This window comes from Terrapene carolina, unplaced genomic scaffold (assembly GCF_002925995.2).
Source record: "Terrapene carolina triunguis isolate 2854851 unplaced genomic scaffold, T_m_triunguis-2.0 Scaffold837, whole genome shotgun sequence".
Lineage (NCBI taxonomy): Eukaryota > Metazoa > Chordata > Testudines > Emydidae > Terrapene > Terrapene triunguis.
In genome coordinates, this window is record NW_020665188.1 from 3,589,991 (window position 1) to 3,615,909 (window position 25,919).

General features: G+C 43.4%; 1 protein-coding gene across 2 annotated transcripts in view; it reads left to right on the top strand.

The window, feature by feature from the left end:
• The window catches only part of RYK (receptor like tyrosine kinase), a 112,817-nt gene that overhangs the window by 29,320 nt on the left and 57,578 nt on the right, over window positions 1-25,919 (top strand). Inside the window, exons 4-8 of one of the 2 annotated variants that reach the window (XM_026660781.2) lie at window positions 1,730-1,864; window positions 3,283-3,339; window positions 8,683-8,827; window positions 14,493-14,593; window positions 22,279-22,413. In XM_026660781.2, the coding sequence (XP_026516566.1) occupies window positions 1,730-1,864; window positions 3,283-3,339; window positions 8,683-8,827; window positions 14,493-14,593; window positions 22,279-22,413 (573 nt within the window). The remainder of the gene's footprint in view (window positions 1-1,729; window positions 1,865-3,282; window positions 3,340-8,682; window positions 8,828-14,492; window positions 14,594-22,278; window positions 22,414-25,919) is intronic. The other variant, XM_026660782.2, reaches the window with a different exon arrangement.

The following is a 25,919-nucleotide window of genomic DNA, read 5'->3' on the forward strand; positions in this document are numbered from 1 at the left end:
CTGCCGGGGCAATCAGCTGGCTTGCTACGTTCGGGAGGGAGGGGGGAGCCTGCCCGCCGAGTCCTCGCTCCTCCCCCTCCCTCCTGCCTCCAAAACGCCGCAAGCCAGCTGATTGCCGCAGGCAGGAGGCAGGGGAGGGAGGGAGGGGGAAGTGCGCCGAGTCCTCGCTCCTCCCGCCTCCCTTCTGCCCAGGGCACTCAGCTGGCTTGCGGCGTTTTGGAGGCAGGAGGGAGGGGGAAGGAGCGAGGACTCGGTGGGCAGGCTCTCCCTCCACTGCCTTCCGAACGCGGCAAGCCAGCTGATTGCCCCGGGCAGGAGGAAGGGGGGAGGAGCAAGGACTTGGCGCGCCTCCCCCCCCCCGCCTCCCGAACTGCCAGCAGGAGGCAGGAGAGGGAGGGGGAGCCTGCGCGCCGAGTCCTCGCTCCTCCCCCCTCTCTCCTGCCTCCAAAACGCCGCAAGCCAGCTGATTGCCGCAGGGAGGAGGAGCGGGAAAGCGCTGATCCGTGGAGTCTGCCGGCAGGCGGGAGGCGCTGGGGGAAAGGGGGTGTAGGGTGGCTGCCAGCTATGGAGAAAGCAGGCAGCCAAACAACGTAAGAGTGGAGCATTGCACAACTTTAAATGAGTATGTTCCCTAATTGATCAGCAACGTAACAATGAAACAACGTTAAGCGGGACGACTTTAAGTGAGTTACTGTAGTGAAAATTCCATGCCTTTTCTCCCCCCTCTCCCTTTTTGGGGAAAAAGGATACACATTTTCCTGAGAAGGGAAGCATCACATTCCAAGAATTTATAGAAGGTTCTTATTCTAGTTTGGCCAACAGTTGTGCAGATTTTAATCCCACTTCTCTAGTGTATAGATAAGTAATTTAATGATTGCCTTTTTTAAAGAAAAGTAGTAGAAATAAGTTTAACATGCTAAGGACATTGATGCATTGTAAAAAATCAAATAAAAACAACTATTTGGTGTATATTCATTCCTCTCGAACATGTTTTAGAAATAAAACTGCATTGTGTGGGATTTTCACAAACGCATTCATCTGCTGCTGCAGCAGCAAAGTAACAGTTACTGGGTTTAATTCTGCACTGTCTTGTACCCTTTTGAGTTACTTGTACCTGTGTGCAATGGATGTAAAATGCTGCTGTTTTGCTTTTTTGTATATCTTTATCCTTTTTGTACAGGTAAGCACTAGAGTCAAGCCTATTATTTCTGCAGTTGCGCTGATATCAGTGATGCTGGTACATAGCCTTGAAAACCAACCTAGTCATGTTAATTTAAACTAGATTCTCAGACAAATTTGCTCAGACCAGTTTGGGTGCTGTCAAAAAGGCCATCTTGATGATTTTAAAAAATAAGAGGAAATTAAGCACCTCTGTGTGTTCCAAAGATAGTGAGGACCACACTGAGCCTCTGCATATGATTCATTAATATTTGGTAACTGCAGTGCAGAGTGCGTGGCTAACCGTTGTTTACCCACAGATACTGTTGGGTTTTTGAGGTCTGCACGCTTCAATTTCAGTTGTTTGATTAAATGTATTTGACAGCTGTTCCCTAAAATGCCATAAGTGTTCCCAGAAATTACCTGGTTTGAACACCAAAGTGAAATTCTAAGAAAATGCTTGAGTTTAAAACAAAAAGTGCAACAGAATCCTGCATCACTTGAAGATTGTATTAAAAAATTGTTGAAATGTATTGTAAACAAATGTCTGACTCTCGTTTTTTATTTGCAGTGTTTCGTGTTGAACTCTCCTGCACAGGCAGACTAGATTCTGAGGTTACAATATTAATGCAGCTCAACTTAACAATAAATTCCTCAAAAAATATCACAGTCTTAAATTTCAAACGAAGGAAAATGTGCTACAAAAGTAAGACATCAAGCTTCAGCAACTTTTATTGTTAAAGTAGAGGAAAAAGGAGTGAGGGGAGAGATTATGGTGATGGGTGTGGAATAAGAATCTCTCAGATGGAATAAAACGTTTTCCAGGAACGTGAGAGTAGAGGGAGGGATGAGTAAGATCTCTTGCTTTACAGATAAATAAGGGAAATTTGAATGAAGTAGGATGATGGGGGAACAAATAAATGTTCTAAATTTAGGCAGAATCGGGAAGGCAGGGCAGTTGATGGGCTTTAATTGAATAACTGGCTTTGTATTATGGAGATAGTGACTGCAGCTTCATAGTTATGACTGAGTTTTGCATTTAAAGCAGGGATACCACCACTTATGTCTGGAAAAAAGAGTCTCCCCAAAATTACAGCATTTTTAATGTAGAAAGACTTTTTTCTGAGAATTTAAAAGTATATCTTATAAAGTAAGTTAAAATGATCTTAAAATGAGTCACTTAAACTTGGCACACTGAGTGTCTTTTTTGTTCTTTATGATCTCAGTAAAAAAATGATGCAGACTTTTCAAACTCCCCATATAGTTAAAACACTGAAACTTGGAGAACAAAGCTACATTTGAATATATTTTTTGTGAGGATTAATGCTTTTTTTTTTTGTTTTTTTGGTCACTTTTCATAACTGAACACTTCTTTTACTTGAGTCTGCAGCCATTTTGAAAGAGGTTTTGGAGTACTGTAAAGAATGTTTTTCTTTAATCTCTTATTCTCAATAGACTGCTCGTAGCAAAGATGGTCACTACTTCGGTTTGCTTGCTCCTCATAATTCTTCAGTCTCTTGATAGCATTTGGTGGTATTAGTGCGTGTGGGAGTGTCTGTCAGTCACCATCTACCCTGAGGGCAGACTGACTTCGCTTCCATTTGGTTATGAATTTCCAAATGGAAGTTTTTAGAAAATGTGAGCAAAAAGCAATTAAGCCACTTCTCATACAATAAAATTAGTGCAAGGAGATTGAAAGCTGATATTTTGCAGGAAAGCAGTTCTTACTGAAAAATGCTTTTCTGGTGAAAATTGGTTTTGATTACTTTAGGATAGTTTGAAAAATAGCCATTTGTGTATCAGTAGTTCTTAGATTTTGAGAATTTGTGGACAAAGGTTATACGGTGTCATTTTTCCCACCCATTGTAGCTAAGTACTGGATTGGGAGACTCAGTTGAGACCAAACATGGCAAATTCAGTTGGGAAGGAGAATTTTTGAAAGTTGGGAGCATGGGAAAACATGGTTATAATGAAAATCTGAAATTAACCTTAACTATAGGTTTTAATTCAGTCTGCTGAGTTAGGAAAACACTTTTTTGTAGAAATGGACCAGGTGATTCAGTGTAAAGGAATTACAATACAAAATGTGTACTAGAACTTCACATTTTTCTCTTGTTGATTTAGAATTTGAACAAGAAGTAAAAACTCCAACGTCTGACAAAAACAGCAGCAAAGCTATTTGTAAGTAATATTAAGGGCACTTATTCCTCTTGGCATAACTTAACAGGAACCTTGTGATATATCTTCTTTATGAAGGGAATGATGTGAAAACAGTAATTTCCTTCAAGTTCAGATTTTAGAGAGAGGCTTTTTGCAGTTTTGTTAACTCCATTCTTCTGTTCAGTCAGCAATATATAATGGGGGTGAGAAGGTGTTCTGGGGTAATCACAACTTTTGCCTGATACATGACTCTAGAAGTTTTGAGCTATCAAAACCAATCTGTTTCTGACCTTTAGATTTAGAATCTGTTGTGTGTGCCATTTAACTTGCTGAAGTAAATGTGCAGTGTGAGGTGGCTTTGGCCCTTTTTATCTCCCTAACCATGTCTCGAGTTGGAAATGCCAACCACAGCATGCTAGCACCTGTTGTGGAACCCAAAACATAAGCTATTGTAAAAATTCTTTTGGAACTCAATGGGAAGCTTTATTCCGTTTCTTGTGGTGCTAATTCTTTACTTAATTATCCTGTGCACTTTTTTTGCCTAATATGGGTGTTGTTTAAAAATCATGGGGTGTGGATAGGGTCCTCTTCCTAAAATAGGAGTAGGTCTTACCTCCTTTTGGTGCACACACATGGCAGCTTCTTAGCACTGTAGAGGGCAGGCATGACAGGTAGCCCAGTGGCTGCTAATTTGTGCTGGCCTCCAGGAATCAGTACAGTTGAGGTTGGTTGGTTGAAAAGGCAGGCTTAATCACCTGTAAATACTGCTGCATTAAACAAGGAGTAGGACAGGCACAAGGGATCCTACCCACGAGGCTTGTTAAAGGCAGAGCGTGAGGTACCCTTGTGCTACAGGCTAGGGAGCTTTTAAGCTGCAGGTCAGTTCAGGGTTGGGGGGAGGGGGAAAGGCACACAACTTCTGTGCACTAACGCCATACTGCCCTCCAATATGAGGTCTTGAGTGTGATTCTCCATGCTATATATGGCTGAATTGGATTTCTCCTTGCTGCAAAGTTATGCCTCTTTATAACTCCCCTTCTCTAGTGCAGTTTCTACCAAAATCTGCAAGAATGAGTGGAGAGGGTCAGAAGCAGGTGGCTGGTTTGACCGCAGCTCTCCCAGTTCCCTTGTGTACTTTGGTAGCGATAACATTTTTTGTGGGGAAGGGATTGTTAGTTTCCAGTAAGCAGCCCCCCAAGACCAGCAGTTTGGAGGCCCCCTTGCCCCTTTACATTTAGCCTGGAGGGCACCAGGGTGTCGTTGGTGAGTATATGATGGCACTGATTGGGTTGCTGGTTCCTGGGCTTGTCTACACTGTCAGGTTTTGTCAATGAAACTAATGTCAACATGAAAAAATCGACAAAAGCAAAGTCGCCACAGCGAGTCTACATTTGCTCCCTCTGTCGACAGATCATGCCCACATTCGGGGCACCATTGTTGACAGTGTGAGCAATGCACTGTGAGTATGTATCCCACAGTGCCTGGCGACACCATCTGTTGCTAGGTGTTGTGGGAAGGCGGAAACGGAGCATGGCGCATCCTGGGACATGCAAAATGTCCCGTCATGCACCGCTTTGTGTCCCAGCCCTCCTGTGGTTTCTGGCTTCCTTTTGCGCCGTTTTTACAACTGCCAGTCCTTGTAGTGCGCACCAGCTCTGCAGTGAGAGAGGATGGATCCCGCACTTCTTTCCTATGCGCTGTTACCTGTCGTGAGGACATCTCACATGGCAGCAGAGTTATTCGCAAAGTTACTGACAGAGGATGAATCACAGGCACTCGTGTGTGATATGGATGGCAGCAACTTATCAGTGCTCTTGGCATTCACAGAGCACCTGCATACAGTAGACTGTCGCTTTTGGGCTAGGGAAACAAGCACTGATTGGTGGGATCACATTGTCATGCAGGTGTGGGATGAAGACCAGTGGTTACAGAACTTTAGGATGCGTAAAGCAGCCTTCCTGAAGCTATGTGCTGAGGTGGCCCCCGACCTGCGGTGCAAGGTCACCAGACTGAGAGCTGCCCTTTCGGTAGAGAAGCGTGTTGCAATCGCTGTCTGGAAGCTGGTGAATCCAGACTGCTACCGGTCAGTTGCAAATCAGTTTGGAGTGGGGAAGTCCACTGTTGGGGCTGCATTACTCCAAGCGTGCAGGGCAATAAATCTCATCCTGCTGCGGAGGACCGTGACTCTGGGAAATGTGCATGAAATAGTGGATGGCTTTTCAGAGATGGTTGTCCCTAACTGGCGGGGCGATTGATGGCACACAAATTCCAGTTTTAGCGCCAGACCACCTTGCCTCAGAATACATCAATAGAAAGGGATACTTCTCCGTAGTGTTGCAGGCGCTTGTGGATCACTGGTGACATTTCACAGACATCAGTGCAAGCTGGTCTGGAAAGGTGCATGACGGACGCATCTTCAGGAACAGTGGCCTGTACAGAAAGCTGCAGGCGGAGACTTTCTTAGTAATCCTGGAAGATCCGCTTACCCCTTCTAGCCCTAGCTCATGAAACCGTACACAGGGCACCTGGACAGCAGCAAGGAACGTTTTATCAACAGGCTGAGCAGGTGCTGCATGGTAGTCGAATGTGCCTTTGGCCATTTGAAAGCTCGCTGGAGGTGTTTAAATGGCAGGCTAGACCTTACCAAGGATAATATTCCCGTGGTCATAGCAGCATGCTGCACTTTGCATAATCTGTGTGAATCTAAGGGTGAAATGTTTGCTCAGGTGTGGAGCACTGATGCAGAGCGCTTGGCTGCAGTTTGAACAGATAGATGCTAAGGCTTTCAGAGGAGCCTGGAGTTTAACATCAGAGAGGCTTTGAGGAACCACTTTGACAATGAGGGGCACTAACACATGTCTGCTTTGGAATTGCTTCCCTGGTGCATCCATAAATGATTTTGGGACCCAAGATCCATGCAACAAAATGCTTTAGAAGCCTGTTCCCAAGAATGAATTGATTGCTATATGCTTTTGTAGAACACAGAATAAAAATGCTATACCATTAAATACCTTAGCCTTTATTTATTGTTAAAAAGGGTAACACCTCACAACTGTGTGTAGCTCCAGCTATTGTGCAACCTGTGAGAGGGGGTGGAGTGATGGGGAAACTCAGGAGTGCTGTGAAGTAAAAGGAGTGTCTGGGCATAGAGGGGGGTGGGGTTGGCAAAGAATTGTGCATGTGCTGCAGTGGTCAACCACGGATCTGCTCTGTCTGCAGCTGTATCAAAGACTTGAGCATCTCTGTCTGATCCTCCATAACTTTTATCATCCATCCTGTCGCTTGCCCAGCAAATGCTGCATTCTCTTTTCTGTCCTGACTTTCAGCTTCCCAGCACTCTTTGCGTTCCCTGGTCTCTCCCTCATCGCGCTGCAGCACCTCCTTGAACATGTCGTCTTTGCTACGTCTCAGCTTCTTCCTTATCTGCCAAAGCTGGTTAGCAGGTGTGCGTGGTGTGTTCCCCAAGGTCTCGGCTGCTGTGGACAATGTACAGAAGAGGGATTGTTACATTCCAGCAAACGATTGAAACATTTCAGTAACAAGGGCCTTTTGCAACTAGTAGCAATCGCTTTCTCACTGACTCTAGGCAGGCACAGAGCTCCGTGAGCACCCCAATCATGGTGAGTGTCGGGAGTGGGGGGAAGGTGGTTGTGGGTACAGACAAAACGGACACGGCTTGCAGGGGAGATTTGCAGGGAACTCATTCTAAAATTATCACACACTTTTTCACAGGCGGCCAACCTGCTGGCTGACATCTCACTGCTGCGGGTAAGTAGGGAAACCAGGGCACAACTACTGCATATTTGCAGCTTTCACCCCGGTCTATATGCAGCTCAGCCATGTGCTGCTTTAGTCCCAGCTCCAGTGATTACTAAATGGCATGATACAGTTTCCTACAATGGGGGAACTAATAAGGCTGCAATCCCTTGGAATCTGCAGTAGAGGATTATTAACAAGTACCTCTTGGAAATGTTCCAGAGCCTCTTTCTGTAGGATTCCCTGCAGGTCTTGATGTCCATCAACACACTGCTTAGCAATGCAGATTAGCTACACCAGGCAATGTCCAGCTCACATAAAACACTACCTGTCTCCCACTTTTCAATTCCCTACACAAGCCACAGCAACTTACCCAGCATCTCATCTGCTTCCTGCTCCCATAGAGCACTTCTAGAGTGGAGAAAAGTTACTGGCTGGCTGCTCCACCAGGCGACCCCCGCTGGGAGCTCCACATACTCTTCTAGCTCCACTTCTTCATCCAGAATTTCAGCCTCCAGGTTACCCCCTCTTTCTGCTGCCTCCAAAGTATCCATGGGGCTGTCGGCGATGGAGATGGGGTCACGACCGAGGATAGCATTCAGCTCATTATAGAAGTGGCAGGTCTTAAGTGCACCACTGGAGCGATGGTTTGCCTCCCCCCACGCCTTATGGTACTCCTGCCTCAGCTCCTTTATCTTCGCTCTGCCTGCTGCGTGTCCCGATCATACTCGTTTTTACACAAGCCTCGAGAAATTTGCCCATATGTGTCCAGATTCCTACGGGTCAATCGCAGCTGCAACTGAACAGACTCCTCTCCACATACACTGATCAGATCCAACAGCTCAGCGGTAGTCCAAGCGGGAGTGCGTTTGGTGCGATAGCCAGCCATGCTCAGCTGGGAAGCCAGCAAGCAGGAAATTAGATTTAAAATTCCCGGGGCTTGCGAGGGGGAGAGGCGGGTTGGCTGCAAGGCAGCGGAGTTCAAACCGCTGACCAGAGCGGCAGCATGGGAATTGTGGAACACTTTTTGGAGGCCAATAAAATGGGGGCGAGGGGGAGGCGTTGTGTCTACACTGGCTGTTTGTCGACAATAAAGGAAGGGGAAAAGACAAAAGTGTCTTGCAGGGGTGGAAGTTCTTTGTCGCCAAAACTGGACGTTTTTTTCGACAAAAGTCCCATTACAGTGTGTACGCTATCGCTGTTTTGTTGCCAAAAGGCAGTTTTTGGCGACAAAACTTGTCAGTGTAGACAAGCCCCCCATCTTGGCCTTGGCTTAAGGCAGTAGGATTCTGGGAGATTTTTCTTGTTAGAATGTTGTGATCTTTTCCTGAGTCTGCTTGCTCTGTCCTGTACTGACCTCTACTGGGAAAACGGTCTTTAAATCTTTGCTTAATGGAAAGCTAAACATTGAGACACATCAGGGCTGCCTTTCTTTGGTCCAGTTATTTTAGACTGGTGTAAAACAAGTGCTAGTATTAGACTGAATTAAAAACACCAACATACTCCTTGCACAATCATATATGAACTCATTTGAAATTGATAAATGTAATTTCTCTCTCTTTTGGAGAAAAGTACATTTCAATGACATGTTTTACCCTTCCATTTCAGTTGATCCTGTAAATGCCGCTCCCACCACTTCTACCCGTGTGTTTTATATCAGTGTAGGGGTTTGCTGTGCTGTTATATTCCTGGTGGCAATAATATTAGCTGTCTTGCATCTTCATAGTATGAAAAGAATAGAGTTGGATGACAGGTAAAGTATACAATCTTCTTTTCATATACAATTGTTTGACATTTGTGAAGGTGTCTGTGTTATGTGTAAAAACCGAGAATCACTTTTAATAACTGAGAAACTAATTGTCACTGTTTGCTTGTCATAATATGTTCCTTCCTTTCTTGTACTTAGACAATGTTGTCTTCTGACCTCTGATCTGCATAGCTGGGTTCCTTGAAGTAAGGTAGCTAAGGTTGCAGCAGCAGCAGTCCATAGCACTGATAAGTAAAAAGGCAATAACCTGGAATGCTGGCAGTTTGGGTGCCCTCCAGTCAATCAGAATCCAGTGGCAGCTCCTCTCTGGCTTGTTTTTTGCAAAAGCTGATCATGCTTTGGCACTTCTCTTCAGACTTGTTTAATTTGAAGCTGTCAGTTTTTTCTCCAAATGGTCAAAACAGAAATGCTGGGCCCAGCTACGTAAAGTGGCAGCCTTGTTCAACAGCAATGGTAGTGCACCCATTTGTTAGAGTGCTAGTCAGAATCTGGGAATCTCTGGGTCAAGAAACGTGGTATAGGAGGTTGGTAAAGAAAAGGACCATACACTGCCACCACTATCTTGAAACAGCCAGTAATTGAGGTAGGAGGGTCTTTTAATACTTATGATTATATTCAGATCCTTTTCTCTGTCCTGCCTTCAGGCCTTATTGGAATACTTAAACTTCATTGTGGCCAGGAAGTTTATCTCTTAAGAACCCATTATGACTCTTTTTCTTAACAGGTGGGAAAGGACAAGGAAGGGATTGTGCCTCAAAGTGAACTCTTTAGTAGGTGCAAAACCATCTTATTTCACTTTCAGGCTGAAACTGTGTGGCCGTTAAACATAAAGCCCTGTCAGAGGCAGCAGTTGCAGACATGGTTCAAAATCCCATATCCTCTTGTGCAATAAAGTTGACTGGGGCAATGGGATAGGAGCTTTGGGGAGCCAAAAATTAAGAGCTACTCAGGCTGTCACAGCTGAAGAAAGAGTATATCTGAGTACACTGAAAATAGTTGCTTTTTCCTAGTTTTGAGAGAACTTGGATGCTCAAAAATTGTCTTCATTGTAGTCAGTTATTTGGTGCATCACTGGTATTAAACTAGGGCCTTGGGACGCCAGCTGAGATCTCATTCCCTTTGTGCTAGGCTCTGTACAAACCGCAGTTGTTTTTTAAAGTCTTGGTAGGGGATTAGCTAACCTAAGTAAGGGGGGTATAGAAGGCTGGTGAGCTGAGCAAACAGCAGTGGGAAAAGAGGCCCTTAAATCACTTGTGATCTAATCTGAGTATGATCTCTGTAATAGTTTACTACTGTAGCTATTAACTTTTGAAAGCCAGTTTGGCAGTCTCATAAGAGAATCCCAAAGGCTTACAGTACAGACCCGTTTACGTGGATGTCGGGAGTCAAGCCGTCACAACCACGTGTTAACAGACCGCGGGTTAAGAGGGCCGTGCTGAAATATAAGATATAAAATTATCTAGGATTACATATGTATTCACAGCGTCCCAAATACTGCAGGCCTATCTGTTAACATTGCTTTGCAAGAATATAAATTCAAATGTGTAATCTAATAAAAACATTATTATTATTTATTTATTTATTATTATTATTTATTACTACACAGGGGTGAAAGTAATTCAGGACACTTACCGGTGCGGGGCAGGGTGTCTTTGGCCCCCGGAAGGGGTGGGGCCTTGGGCGGAAGGGGCTGGGCTAGGGAGTCAGCATCTCCCAGCCAGGCTGCCTGGTCCGCACTGCCCGGAGCCCCTGGCCCTTTTTAAAATAGCCGGCCCCGGGGCAGCTGCTTCCTTTGCCACGGCAGTGCTTTAATGTTGCTGCGCCCCACCCCGTTGGCGGCCCAGCGCTGCTGCGACAAAGGACCGTCCTTAAAGCCCTGCCGCGGCAGCACTTTAATGTCCCTGCCCTTTTTGCCTCCCGGTTGGCGGCCCTGCTGGTAGGGCAGCGCTTTAAGGACGGTCCTTTGCCGTGGCAGTGCTTTGAGGATCCTTAAAGCGCTGCCGCAGCATTGCTGCCCCCCCTCCCCTCGGCAGTAAAGGCATACAACACGTTTCCGCTCCGCACTTCCTGTTGACTTCTATGTCAGTGAGTTAGTGAGCAAATCTGTAGCGCTACATAGCAAGTTCTTGTACTGCGTGTTAACGAGTCTCGCATGTTAAATAGGTAGCACTGGGAGGCATGGCGCTACCATGCGTTAAGCCGATTCACGCGTAAACGGGTCTGTACTGTATATACTGGCATTCTTTATGCATGTACGCTTTCCACTTTGTGTGTGCCAGTGCACTGAAGCCACAGAACTTTTTTCCATAAAGGTAACTTATGGGGGCAGCACCTGCACCCTCTGCCCATGATATAAAGGGGTGAAGCTGCCCCAACCCTCCTCAGTTCCTTCTCACTGCCTGTGATCAGTAGTCAAAGCATGTGTGTGTTAGTCATGCTTTCCCTTAACTTTCTCTAAGAAAATAATTTCCATTATGTACATAGTAGTTTATACTGATGGCTAGTGGTACTTGTTTTAGTAACCTGTTTAGTTTCTTACATTCTCTGGGCTTTAAACTCAGTAGCAGGGCATGTCTAGGTCTGTGGGATTTAAGTGCTGTTCCTGCTGTTAAAAATCCATGCCAGTCAGCGACCCTTATTCTAGTTGTTTAAAGTGTTTAGGAGAGGGTCGTGTATGACATAAGTCCCCTATGTGTATGGGTTTTAAGACCAGGACTAAAGTTGAGAGGAGTTTGACTTCGACATATCTTAATGGAAGCAGCTTTGCCCCCTCCAGTAAGAACCCAGCTGCTCAGTACATAGCGGTTTGGTCTCAACTCCATCTTGGCGTGCACTGCTAGACTTGGCAGTTCCCCTTGTCACAGGGAAGGCGTTCTCCTTCCCTGGTACCACATAAACACCAGAAGGAGTTGGATGCTTTCAGTTCCTCTAGCTAGAAGACGTTCTCTTCCACTTTGAGAGCCAAGCCCCCTATGGAGACTTATAAGAAGTAGTCTGGTATCAAGGTTAGAGCTCAGCCTAATCCAGTTAGGTATTCCTTGATACCACATTCATCATCTAGCAATATATCTGTTGACTCTGGCATCACTTTTGGTGCCATCAAGACAGATTCCATTGCCGGTACCTTCTACATCGACTTGGTTTGCGGTACACCCCAAGCTCTCAGAACCGACAATACCTGAGGTTTACACAGTGGTCAGGGACCTTCTTTGCCCCAACCCTACGTTCCATAACCCTAGTGACACATGCTTAACCTCTCCGTTGGGGAGCTCATTTAGGGGACTTCCAGGCTCAGAGTCTCTGGTCAGATCAGGATTTCTCCATCGATATCCATATTTGGGAGCGTTGAGCTATCTGCCTGGCTTGTCAAGTGTTTCTTCCCCACATCAAAGGTTGTTTGGTGCAGGTGCTCAGACAACACAGCTGCCATATCCTATCTAAATAAGTAGGGAAGTGCCAGGTCAAAGCCACCTTTGCCAAGAGGCAATGAACCTCTGGTCTTTCTGCATCAGGAAGGAGATTATGTTCAAAGCATCTCACCTTCCCAGGTCTTAAAACTGTCTAGTAATCTCAGCAGATTGTTAGCAGAGATCATGAATGGTTCCTCGGACCCGAAATAGCGAAGTCTATTTTTCAAATTTGGGGAATGCCAGAAATAGATCTATTCACCACCTGGCAGAACAGAAAGTGTCACCATTTCTGTTTGAGGGCAGGTCACAGCCTGGAGTCTGTGTCAGACTCTTTCCTACTATCCTGGAAGGGGAAATTTCTATACATTCTCCACCCCCCCCCACATCCTAATGGCTCCAAGAGTTTTGAGCAAGCTCAGACAGGATCATGCCCATCCAATTTTGATAGCGCCAGCCTGACCCCATCAGATTGAAAGGCTCAACAGATCCAAGAATCAGTTTGGTATCCTATAATGTTGCCTCAAGTTTTGGTCATAGTTTTGCAGGACTCTTCATCCTGGCCCTTTTGGCGTATGCTGGTGTCTTGGATGCCCAGTGGTTAACTCTCCTGGAAGCAGTCTGTTCACCTGGAGTTCAAAATGTTCTTTTAAATAGCAGGAAACCTTCTACCAGAATACATACCTCAAGAAATGGAAGAGATTTTCAGTGTGGTCCCAGCAGAAAGATCTCTCTCCTTCATGTGCTCCCATTCACTTAACTGGATTACCTGCTTCACCTAAAAGAAAGGACCGTCTGTCAGTTTTGAGAGTTCATCTGGCAGCTATCTCTGCATTCCATCCTCCTATAGAAGGAAAGATCTGTTTCCCCTCCCAATCCTCTGTGTGTTAGTGGCCTGAATATAAAGATAGTTATTTTAATAAAAATGGACCTCAAATTTTTTACCAAAGTGGTATTGGATTTTAATCTCAGAATGTATACTCACCAATCTTTTTTCTGAAACCTCATTCTCAAAGATAAGGAAAATCTTCAGACTGTGCATGTTGGTAGGACGTTAGCCTTTTACCTGAACAGGATTAAAGAGTTTAGAATGTCTCCAGTTGTTTATCTCCTCTGAAAGGAAGAAAGGGCAACCTACATTTGCAGAAGCTTTCTTCTTGGATCTCCTCCTGTATGTCTGTGCTATATTACTACTAATCCGCTACTTCAGAGAGTTGAGCACAAAACTATATCAGCTGTTTTCTTAAGTCACGTTCCCATCAGTGACATTTGCCAGGTTGAGATTTGGTCATTGGCTAATACCTTCACTACTCATTATGCTCTTTCCAAGGCCTCAAAAAAGGTAGATTTAGGAGAGTGGTATTGCAGTCTTTGTTTAGGTAGACTCTGTTACCCTCTTCCATCTGGAATTTCTAGTGAGTCACCTAAAGTGGAATGGACATGTGCAAGCACTTGAGGAATTAAAAACTGTTACATACCTGTTTGGTAACTCTTTGAGATGTCCATTCCATGACCCAGCCTCCTCCCCCTCTTCATTTGAGTCACAATTGATGTTGACTTTCAGTTTGAAGGAACTGAGGGATCAGGGCAACTCTGCCCCTTTATACCCTAGCTAGCAACATGAGCACGCGGAGTACCTGATACGGGTACTGCTTTGAAAAAAGTTCTGTCTTCGGTGCACATACCTAAAATGGAATGGATATGTGCAACACACCTGGAAGAACAAAAGTTACCAAACAGGTATGTAACCATCTTTACAGGTCTGAACCAAGGTGCATATGTGTGTATGGAAGCATGAACTGTACCTGTCGGCTTTATGCTTGGCTCAGACTGGTGCTGTGGGTCTATTTCATGAATGTTATTCAACCACAATAGAAGACTAGTATCAACAAAATAAGGAAGGTATATGAAACTTCTTGGAGATAAGTAATGCTTTTGTCTGTCATGTCTTATCTGTACACGTATCTTAACATTTCAACAAGGATTGAGAAAACTTAATAGAAAATAGATCAGTATGCAAATCAATTAGTGAAAAGCATTAAATGTTAAAGGAAAGTAGTGATAGGGTTGTGGAGAATCAAACTGTGTGCTATGGGAAATCACCCTGCTTTCCTTAGTCTCAGTACTATGGATAATCTTCTAAATTTAATTTTGATATGCTGTAATTTCTCTGACAGGATTTTAAGAATTTTATGTTACAGAAGCAAGTTTGATGTTTTGTCAATTTTTTTGGGTTAAAACAGCAGTAGTGACAGCAGCAGCTCACAAGGTTTATCTCAGCCCTCTACACAGACGACACAGTACCTGAGAGCTGACACCCCTAACAATGCCACACCAGTAACCAGTAAGTATTAATCTAATTACAAAAATGTACAACAGGTGACTCTGGGCTGGCCTAGTGTCCCAATGATGAGAAGTGCCCTATTGATGACATTCATATTGACCAAGAGGGAGGAGCATGAACAAGATCTGGGCTTGGCATCTGTTTAGCCTGTGCTTCCTGGGCCTCTGATACCAATTTGCCAGCCAAAATTCTTCTTTAAGGTCACAAGCACGGGTCAGTCCTGGGTCAGCTACTATTCAATATTTTCATTAATGACTTGGATAATGGACTGGAGAGTATGCTTATAAAATTTGCAGATGACACCAAGCTGGGAGGGGTTGCAGCGCTTTGAAGGACAGGATTAGAATTCAAAACAGCCTTGACAAGTTGGAGAATTGATCTGAAATCAACAAGATGAAGTTAAATAAAGATGTGCAAAGTACTTCGCTTAAGAAGGAAAAATCAAATACACACTACAAAATGGGGACTAACTGTACTGCTGAAGGTGAGGGGGTGGTAGTACAGTGGAAAAGGAGCAAGGGGTTATAGTGGATCCCAGATTGAATGAGTCAACAATGTGATGCAGCTGTAAAATGGCTAAAATCATTTTGGGGTGTATTAACAGGAGTGTTGTGTGTAGGAAAAGGGAGTGCTCTACAGGGTACTGATGAGGCCTCAGCTGGAGTACTGTGTCCAGTTCTGGGTACCACATTTTAGGAAGGATGTGGACGAATTGCAGAGATTCCAGAAGAGAGCATCAGGTTTTCTGAACTTTATACCATTTTTGATCTGAGGAAAGGTTTAATCATGTTTCTTCATGAGAAAAGACTGAGGGGGGACCTGATAAGTCTTCAGGTATGTTAAGGGCTGTTATTAAGAAGGACAGTGATCAATTGTTCTCCATGTACACTGAAAGTAGGACAAAAAGTAATCGGCTTAATCTGCAGCGAGGGAGATGTAGGTTAGATATCAGGAAAAGATTTCGAGCTACAAGGGTAATTAAGTTCTGGAATAAGTGTCCACTGGAGATTGTAGAGTCCCCGTCAATGGAGGTTTTTAAGAATAGGTTGGGATTCTCAGACTTAATTGCACCTCGACCCCTTTCTGACAACAAAAATTACTACACGACCCAGGAGGGCGGGACCAAAGCCTGAGCCTGCCCAAGCCCTGCTGCCTCGAGTGGGAGGGCCAAACCCAGCCCCAGGCTTCAGCCCCAGGCAGGGGGCCTGTAATCTGAGCCCTGCCACTCATGGGTGAAGCCCTCGGGCTTCGGCCCCAGCAAGTCTAACACCAGCCCTGGTGACCCCATTAAAACGGGGTTGCAACCCATTTTGGGGTCGCGACCCAAGGTTTGAGAACCACTGGATTAGACAAACACCTATCAGGAATGGTCTAGGTTTACTTGGCCCTGCCCCAGTGCTGGGGGCTGGACTTGATGACTCGTTGAGGTCCCTTCCAGCCCTGTATTGCTATGATTCTATAGAATCCTAGAATATCAGGGTTGGAAGGGACCTCAGGAGGTCATCTAGTCCAACCCCCCCTGCTCAAAGCAGGACCAATCCCCAGACAGATTTTTTTTGCCCCAGATCCCTATAATGGCCCCCTCAAGGATTAAACTCTCAACCCTGGGTTTCGAAGGCCAATGCTCAAACCACTGAGCTATCCCTCCCCCTATGATAAGCTCTGCTATGTCATTTCGCCAGTTTAGGCAAACTACATGTTGCTATTCTGTCCAAGGCATCATCACATCTGTATGAATCTGTGGTTTTGCTGCTTATCCTTCAATTAGATATTTTTTGCATTTGGGGAGAAATGTCTCTACTCCTCTGCTTTATCAGATGCATCTATTCTAGCTGTCTCTGGCCATGTCTATGCTACAAACTTTAGTTGACACCAGAACTGACTGGACTGCAGTAGAGTCTCAAATAGATTCTGGCTTGTGGCATCACTTGCCCCCCTCATCCTCCTCACCCTTACTGTTCATACTGGGGGTCTGTGACTTGGGCTCCTCGGAGGTATCCACAGTGGTCTCTGGGTGACAGTAAGGTGTCTACCAAGTATGGCATGCAGCTCTTTGTAAAAGAGACTGTTGGCCCCCTAGCCTTCTGATATGCCTCATGCTGTTCCTTGGCTTTCTAGCAGCACTACTCCTGATCCCTTTCATACACCTTTTCCTGCATCCCCTGTGCAATCTGCTTATAGATGTTGATGTTCCTATGACTGCAAAGCCTCTTCTCCCAGTAGGCCCAGGAGATCCAATATCTCCTGTCTATTCCAGGACAGAGTGCATCTGGATCTGTAGCCGACATGGTCAGCTGGGCAAGAGGCAGTGGAAAGCTGCTAGATGTGCTCGCTGAGCTGGGTGGCCAGGAAAAGGCATTTCAGAAATTTGCTGGTTTCCATAACCCCTGGGCAGTGGAGTTCACAATTATGACCGGAGTGGTCAGTGATGGGCATTGTGGGACAGCTGCTGAAGGATTGTGTTAGGGTCGAAATAAGTAACCCAGTGTCTACACTTGCGCTGCATCGACTTCAGTACCTTGACCATGGCTCAGCGTCGCTCGGGAAAGTGGTGATACTGCTTTGCTGTATTTGGATGCTTATATTCGTGGGAAATAATTTTAAGTGTAGACACTTGCATAGCTAGGTCCACGCAAGGCAGCTTACTTTGATCTAACTGTGTCGTGTAGACCAAGCCTCTGTGTATCCACTGATGCCTTGCCTAATCCTTCCGAGGAGCTTTCTTATGCAGTGCTTTAGGATTTCTTGAAAACAGCAAATAGCAGTATGTAAGAGAAAAAGATCTGCAGGAAATAGATGAGAGAGGGTCAAGCATCTTCATTTAGGGCTCAGGCTTGGACATCAGTATGAAGTACTAACGCTTATTTCTGGGTGCTGTTTCCCTGCATGTTGCTGCTCCAGGCAGAGCAGAAAATAAATTTAAAAGCTCTGCAAGTGTGGTGATGCTTCAGCATTTAATTATCTTCTGCTTTATCTGGAACAACATAGTGGAGGTAAATATGAGGAAATAGAGTTATGAAGCATATGAGGGAAGATATAAGAACAGCCATGCTGTGTCAGACCAATAGTCCATCTAATCTAGTATCCTGTCTTCTGACAGTGGCCAATGCCAAGTGCTTCAGAGGGAATGAACAGAACAGGCAGTCATTGAGCGATCCATACCCTGTTATTGAGTACCAGCTTCTGGCTGGCAGAGGCTTCGGGACACCCAGAGCATGCAGTTGCATCCCTGACGTTTTTGGCTAATAGCTGTTGATGGACCTATCTTACATGAACATATCTCATTCTTTTTTGAACCCTGTTATAATTTTGGCCTTCACAACATCCCCTGGCAAGGAGTTCCACAGGTTAACTGTACGTTGTGTGAAGAAGTCCTTCCTTTTGTTTGTTTTTCATTTCATTGGGTGACCCCTAGTTCTAGTGTTTATATGAAGGAGTAAATAATACTTCCTTATTCACTTTCTCCACACCATATGGGGAAGCAACAAAGGATTAGGAGGGGAAACCAGGAAGTACTGAGGGAGCTGTAGATACAGGTTAGGGGAAGAGAAACTGCTGATGAAAAAGGCCCTGATCCTATAACCACTGAAGTCAGTGGGAGATTAGCCATTGATTTCCATGTTTGCAAGATAAGGCTTTGGGAGAGGAAGAAAACATCTTAAAAAGTCAAAAACAAAATAATACCTAAATGAAAATTGGGAAAGATTCAGGAAAGAGAATGAAAAAAAGACAGAACACAGATTCAGAGATGACTCTGTTAACTGAGCTGTGGAAGATGTGGGAGACCGGATGCTTGTGATGAGAGAATAGCAAGTAGATATTGTGCAGAGGTGGATGCATGAGAAGCATCCATGAAAGGAAAAAGGAGCAGACAGTGTGAAAGCCTGTCACACAATCAATGCTCATTGCATGTTTAAACCATTAACTTTCTAGTAAGACTATATGTCCCCACCATCTTATTTCTCTCCAGTACCGAAAATCAGCCCAATCCATTTCTCCTTAACCTTTCCCATCTCTTTTCCTCTTTTGATGTTTTATCTATTGTCACCTTTGTTGGAAGTCACTTGAGAAGTCTGGGAAAGGAATTGGACTGAGCTTTATAGTGGAGATGACTGACTGATCAACTTCACCTCTGGTAGGAGAGTTCCTGAGTAAGAAATTCATTTATAAAACTACAACAGTAAGGAGGAATTGCCCCTCTCCCCATGCCATACTGCCATAGCAGTCAAAGAGGGAGTCTGTTGGCAGTGGATTCTCTGGCATGGCTTGAGGGTTCTGGAACTTGCTCCCCCTCTGGTCAGAAAGAGCCCACATTTGGAGACCTTCTGGGCAGGCTGTAAGAGCAGGGGCAGCTCTATGTATTTTGCCACCCCAAGCACGGCAGTCAGGCGGCTTTCGGCGGCATGCCTGCGGGAGGTCCGCTGGTCCCGAGCCTTCGGCGTACCCACCGCCGAAACCGAGGGACCGGCGGACCTCCTGCAGGCATGCTGCCGAAGGCAGCCTGACTGCCGCCCTCACAGGGACCGGCACGCCGCTCTCCGTGGCTTGCCGCCCCAGGCACACGCTTGCTGCGCTGGTGCCTGGAGCCACCCCTGTGTAAGAGACATCTGTTAATAGGGTTTTTGAAGAGGGCTAAACACATGATTAGACTGTAGAAAGGTGCTTTTCTCATAGGTGACTGGCTAGCAGAGTTCCTTTTAAATGCGTTTAATGTTGCTGGGGTTTTGTTGTAATATGTCCAAAGCTTTGTACAGGCGTCTTTTTTTTTAAATTGAAATAAATAGATGAGAAATAGCTTCACTTTGGCTTGTAATATCCAAATTTAGACCTGCCTACTGCACTTCTTGTACTCAATCATATAATTATGACTAATATTTTCTCCTAAATGATCAACTTAATTGCATATACTGTAATTTTTTTCTTACAGAAACATCCTTAATGGCTGATCTAACTTTTTCTATCTAATCTATGAAGGATTGAGTTAATAGTTTGATGCTATATTTAAAACAAAGATCGTGTTCTTTAAGTCTATGTCCACTAGAAAATCTCTCTCAAAGTTTTAGTGCCATCAGTGTGCTTGATGTTTTACAGTACACACAATTAAAGACAGTCTCTCCCCCAGTGAGCTCATAATCTAGAAGGTAGACACACAAAAACAAGAGGATGAGGCAGAATTCAGGGATGGTGGTAATGTACTAGTTTGAAATTAATTTGTTGCTTGTATGGTAGACATCAGAGTTGGGTTTTAAATGGGGACTTGAATGAGGCGGGATAGTGGTTTGAATGGGAACAGCTGGTATAAAAAAATCCTGTAGAAAATGTGTTTTTGGTGGAAATTGAAAACCCAAGAACTTGGGCTGAAAATTTCAGTTTTTGCTGAAAAATCAAAATTTGCTATGCAACGTGCACATCTCACAAAGTTATTTTATTCAAAAACTTTTTTTTTGTCTCAGAAGTTTTGACTGTCTCTAGAATGGGCATCAGCAGTGTGTTCCAGACGTGCAGCAGTGTGAGAGAAAAAACATGGAGTCAGGAGTATTGAGAGTGTAAAGGAAGGAAAGGGTCTCTAGGGCTGGAGATAATGTACTAAGGCATGAGGTCAGAGATGTAGGGTAGGTCTATGAAGGCTTTCCATGCCAATTATGAGGAATGTGAACTTGATGTTGTATTTCAGAGAGCCTGTTTTGAGAGATCCAAAGAGGAGGTGACATGGCTGGGCTAGCAGGTGAGGAATATGTCTTTGCACAAGGAAGGTGTGAACTGTCAGTGAAGCCAGAGAGGAGGAACTAACTCCACCTTCCTGTTAACCCCAGCTGCATATTTCTCTCAATAGAAATATATCTCCAGTGGCTAGTTTAGAAAGAGTAAAACTGTAAATCAAGTCACTTTTTTGTTCTTGACAATGCTCAGCTGTTTGCCTCAGCACTTGGCAGTTCCATGTATACTGGCTGAGTTTTGTTTAGCAGTGGGATAAGTTGAGGTTTTAATCATATTTCACTATTCTGCTACCTAGAATAGGGTGAATGTGTTAAAGTAAAAATATTAAAACATTCATTTAAAAAAAAATGCTCATATAACCAAAAACTTTCCACTGTTTATTCTTCTCACTGTGATGTTACTTACGCCACCAGTACAGTATATCAGGAGAAATTTCAGCGAACCTCCTTCGCCTTCACAAATAGTCTTAATCTCAAGTAAATTTTCCTGATGCCTCCAACTGGAGGAAGTTGTGCATTTATAATCTCCAATAACAGTCCTCGAAATTGCATACACTTATCTTCCCTAACAAAGTGAATTCTGAAGTCTGAGTTCACTCTCCTCTAACAAAAAAAGCTCCTGAAAAGGTGATTTACAAATAGAATTAAGAAACTCTTAATTAAGAAACTATTTCAAAATTATGATGAATGCCCACAAGAGGTCAGAAAAGGACATTAGCATACAGTGATTTTAGATCTACCTTTTTCCCAAACCCTCCTCGCCTTTCTTACGCGCTATGCTGGTGATGTCATATCAAATATAGGAGCAACCCAGTGGGGTTTCAGATAAGTTACACTTTAGTTACTTTGGCAGGATCTTGAGCCCCTGGAAACCTATTAATGAGCCTAAAAAAAGACATTCACACGATCTTCTTTAGGCAGAGCCGTACTCCAGCAGGCTCCCTTGATTGATGGAATGTGGTTTGTGCTACCTGTGAATACATATGCAATAGTTAACTCTCCTATGAGGTGGGTTTGTTTTGTTATCTTTGGATGAAAGATGTCGTGTAAATTAAAATGATTGCACTACACTGGTGATGTCACATAATCTAGGTTTCTTTAGGTCTTACAAAGGATCCTACTCTCAGTACACATACTGTTTGTATGAAACCAGCTTTACTTTTGTGCTTTATGACAATAAACATCAAACCAGATTTACAGTGGCAATGCTGTGTATCAGCATTACCATGGTGAGACTTCTTGCTAAATTGAGTTCAACCTACATTTTTCTATTTCTAAGGATCTTTTACCTGTTGTCTGAGACCCATACCGATGGGGAAACAGTAGAAATGACTAAACAGAAAATATATGTACAAAGTAAACTGAAAAAAAAAATCATTTTTCTCTGACCTACTTTGGTTTTAGTAATCTTAAGTGTTAACTTGTAACAAATTTTGAATAAATATGACTTTCAAGTTGTCCCTTTAAACATTTATCCATGGACTCCATTACTACTATCATTAAAACCTGCCTGAATATAGTCACCTCTTTAGAAGTCTCAAATGTCCAGAAGAGGGCACTGATGTGTCTGTGCTTTTCAGATTGCTGTTGTAATCCATAGTAAGAAGTTGGCTTCATTGTAGCCATGTACTGCACAGTTCTGAGCATGATTGTTTGTTTAGTTGCCCACCAATCTGTGCATTTGGTTAAGGCAATAACTGGCTTAAGTATATAACAAGGTAAACAAATAAAAACTGAATGAGTTGGTTATATAGAATGACTGAGCATGTGCTCACTTCAGAGGCATTTATATTCATGTTGCCTTTCTCAATATATTTTCCAGCTTGTATTTTATGCTGAAACCTAATCTCGATTACTTACAACTTGGCATTAATTTGTGTTCTTTCCATCTGTAGGTGGTATTGAGGGAAGTGATGTGCTTGGATTCTCATTATAAGGGTATTTATATTGGTTTGTTTGGCTCTGCTGGCTCCTCAGGTTATCCTACATTACGTATAGAGAAGAATGATCTTAAAAGCGTCACCTTGATGGAGGCAAAAGCTAAAGTGAAGGACATAGCAATCTCCAGAGAGAGGATAACTCTAAAAGATGTACTCCAAGAAGGTATTTACAAGACTTTCCTTAAACACTTGCTAGGTACCATGAGTGATGTATTCTTTTGTCCTCACATGATTTTCTCCCCAAGAATGTTACACATGGACAGTAGATGTTACTTCTGATCCTTATGTGATTTTTGTTGAAGATGTAAGGAAATGATTAGAAACTTGAAATATGCATACTATTTGTCCAACAATTCACTTCTTTAAAAATGCTTTTCTCTTATTTTCTGGTCTCTTGAATTCCTCAAACTAAATTATTGTGAAAGGTGGCATTTCAATTAGTCTGTCTTGATAATATATTCTATTTAAATAAGTCTTAGCATTTGATCAGGCTCTCCCATAAAGTGTGGGCTGACTACCTGCAACTCAAAGTGATGGCAAAATAACTCATTTTCCAATGGTAGAGAAAGCGCTTCAAGCGCTTCACTGAAAAATTCAGTCAGCCTTTAAACTTTATTTTAGCAGTCTCCCTTTCAATTCAGCCAAATTAGAGAATGCTAAATGAAGACTCAGATGACTACCACAATGTGAGTAATGGGTGCAGAATAAATAGATTGTGGATGTGAAAGTTCACAAGAAGAGAGATCACTTGATTCTTTTCTGTCTGGCTCAGTGTTTTTCATTTTGAAAGTACACTTGTAGATTTATGTTGACCTCAGTTTTGTATCTATTAATGTAGAAGTAAAGAAACTGATTTTAAAAATAGCTGTTTTCATGTTCTCTCAGTAATCTGTACAATTACAGTAGATCTATGCTCTTGTGTATCTTCTCCAAAGCATGACCGGAGTTAGAACACTAAAAGCTAGAGATCTGAGCTATTAAATCACCTCGTGAGAGCTTATGCTGAATCTTTGCGAGGAGATATAAACTAATTGCCTCTGTTCTTTTTCTTGAAGTGAACAAAGCCACTTGAGTATTCACGTTACACTTATCCAAAACTTTTTAAACCTTAGTGAACTTTGTTCTTCTGCCTCAACTAGTTGATTCCACAAAAAAGAGCTGTTTTTAAGGGCTCTTGAACCATTAATTTGCTTCCTTTGTGTGTAGGGGAAAATCTTTTAATTTTCTACTTCCAGACATTAACTCTAATGCAGAGAGGCATCTAAAGAATTGAAACAGCAAGCATCCTCAAATGCCACCCCAGGTATGCTCATAAATGTCCACAACAAAGAGAAATAGGGTTGCTCGTCTTGTCTTGGAAAGGATCCAAGTGCTTCTGAAGGCAAGATATGCACAAATAATACTGCCTTGTAGCTGAATTGTAAGAGACACTTCAGATTTATATTTGGCATGCCTGAAGCTTTCTGACTTGATTTGAAGTGTGTCATAAGCTTCAAAGGCTATAGGCTCAAGTGAGTGTCCCACTTGAAGTCAAGCTTCTAAGCCAGAATCATCCATTTCCATTCAAAATTTTAGCAGTGCTTTGGCTGTAAGTGATCAAGAAAAAGAAATTTTCAGTCAAAGGGGTCTATCAGTAGAAGTATTAGTAAACTTTTCAGAAGTGCTTCAGTCCTATTAAAAGTCAATGGAATCTGAAGTTAGTTATCCCACACCTGAAAATCTTGTCCAGAACTTATTGCAGCACACACTTTCAGTTGTTTCAATATACACAGGCAAAAGTGTATTATGGAAGCTCTCGCCACTTGACTCTGTGCTCTGCACACTATTTCCAGTGGAACAGGGGACATACAAGGCCAGGGGGAGGTCCTGATCATGGATGTAGACCTCACTTTCTCCGTTAGACATCTAAATAAGTGGCCTGACTTTCAAATGTGCTGAACCACCCATCTCCTGTTGGTGAGGTGAGAGGAGCATTATAGCGAGAAGAGGTCAGGAGAGGTTGTACCATTGTTCTAAAACATTGGGGTGTGCCCAGCAGCACAATTGTCGTTGTTTTGGCACAGTGTCATGACACCCAAACACGTGGCACAGTGCTGGGTTACAGCACTGCAACATGACTAGGTTTTGAGGAATTCTGCAAAACTAGCTGGTGTGAGTCCCCAAAAGTTGGTTCTAACAAAGCTTTTAATTTGGCTAAATTTAAATGGGACAGATGATAATGGTAGGTAGACGTGCCAGTTTCTGGTAAGCTAGATTAATGGCTTCAATTTTGGAGCACTGCAAATTTTGGAGTTTTCAAGGAGCATAGACTGAAGAGCGTGGAGCAATTGTAATTAATACTTCAGGAAACAAGAATGCTGTCTGTATAGTTTCTATACATTTTCATAAGGATTTTATATTAATATTGACTGTTCTGATGTATTATAAAAATCCTACATGAAATTGTGTGTAAAGTGAGACAGAGTATATCAGTGTTGTGCTTAAATACTGGAGTATATGAAAGATTAACTTGTTATAACGGCCTTCATCCCAACAGTTCATGATTACAAGGTAGGTAGATACCAGCTACAGTACTGAAGATGGGAAGAATAATGCTAAAGTTATAATATAAAATGTCCTTGCTTTTGTGGGATTCTTCAAGCCTTTGTAGAATTGTAACATAGATCTAAAGTACCTTCAGCAGTGCTGTTTTCAAGTCTGGAATGGAGGGAGGAAAACTGGCTTGCTTTGCTTTTTGAAACAATCCAGGCTGTGTATTTATGATTGATTGCATGTGTCAAGGCTGATTTCCCCACTCTGGCACTTTGAGTGCTGATGGTGGGGGCCTGCAAGGATTCTAAAAATTAATACTGGCCACTCCAGGCTGGTATTAAACTCCCACGGTTACAGCTTTTCGCTGACCTTGGATGGGTAGATGCTGCCATCACCCAAGTGCATAAAAAACCCTGTGAGACCCCAAGAAGGTGCACTTTGGAATTCCTTCCTGTGGCGTACCCTCAAGCCCTTTCACTCCCCCCTCCAGGGAAGATCTGAGAAAGAAAACAAAGGAAATCAGCTGTTGTCACCAGCTAATTAGACAACATATGCACAAACCTCTTAGGACACACAAATCCAATCCTGTTTTTTTTTAAAAAAAAGTAAATTGTATTAAAAACAAAAAGAAAGGAAATACATTTGGAACTTAGGCTTTTTGCTAGATTAAAAAAAAAAACAATTACAAAAATTAAGCATTAAGGTAGCTCTCTTGAAGGTTACAAGCAAAACAAAGCACCTGTGATTAGCACAGAAGAGTCCACAAGCCATAAAGAAATGAGATGAACCTAATCGCGTCTTCCTAGACATTTCCTGATCTACTTACATATCTGGGGTTTCAAATCAGTAGTTTCTAGGTATGATCTGGTAACTTTTTCATACCTCGCCCACAGCTTTTTACAGCATAGCTGCTCTGTCTCTCCTCTCCGGAGAGAACAACAGATAGACAGACAAAGGGAAAGTGTTCTCCCCCCCCCCCCCCCATTTTAAAAAGTTCTAGCCCTCCCATTGGCTCTTTTGGTCAGGTGCCCACTCCCTTCCTTTTACCTGTGGGCTTTTTTAACCTTTTTACAAGTAAAGCAAGTAGAGAACAGCTACTAACAGGGATTTTATAGCTAACTGGCTGGCTGGAGGTCC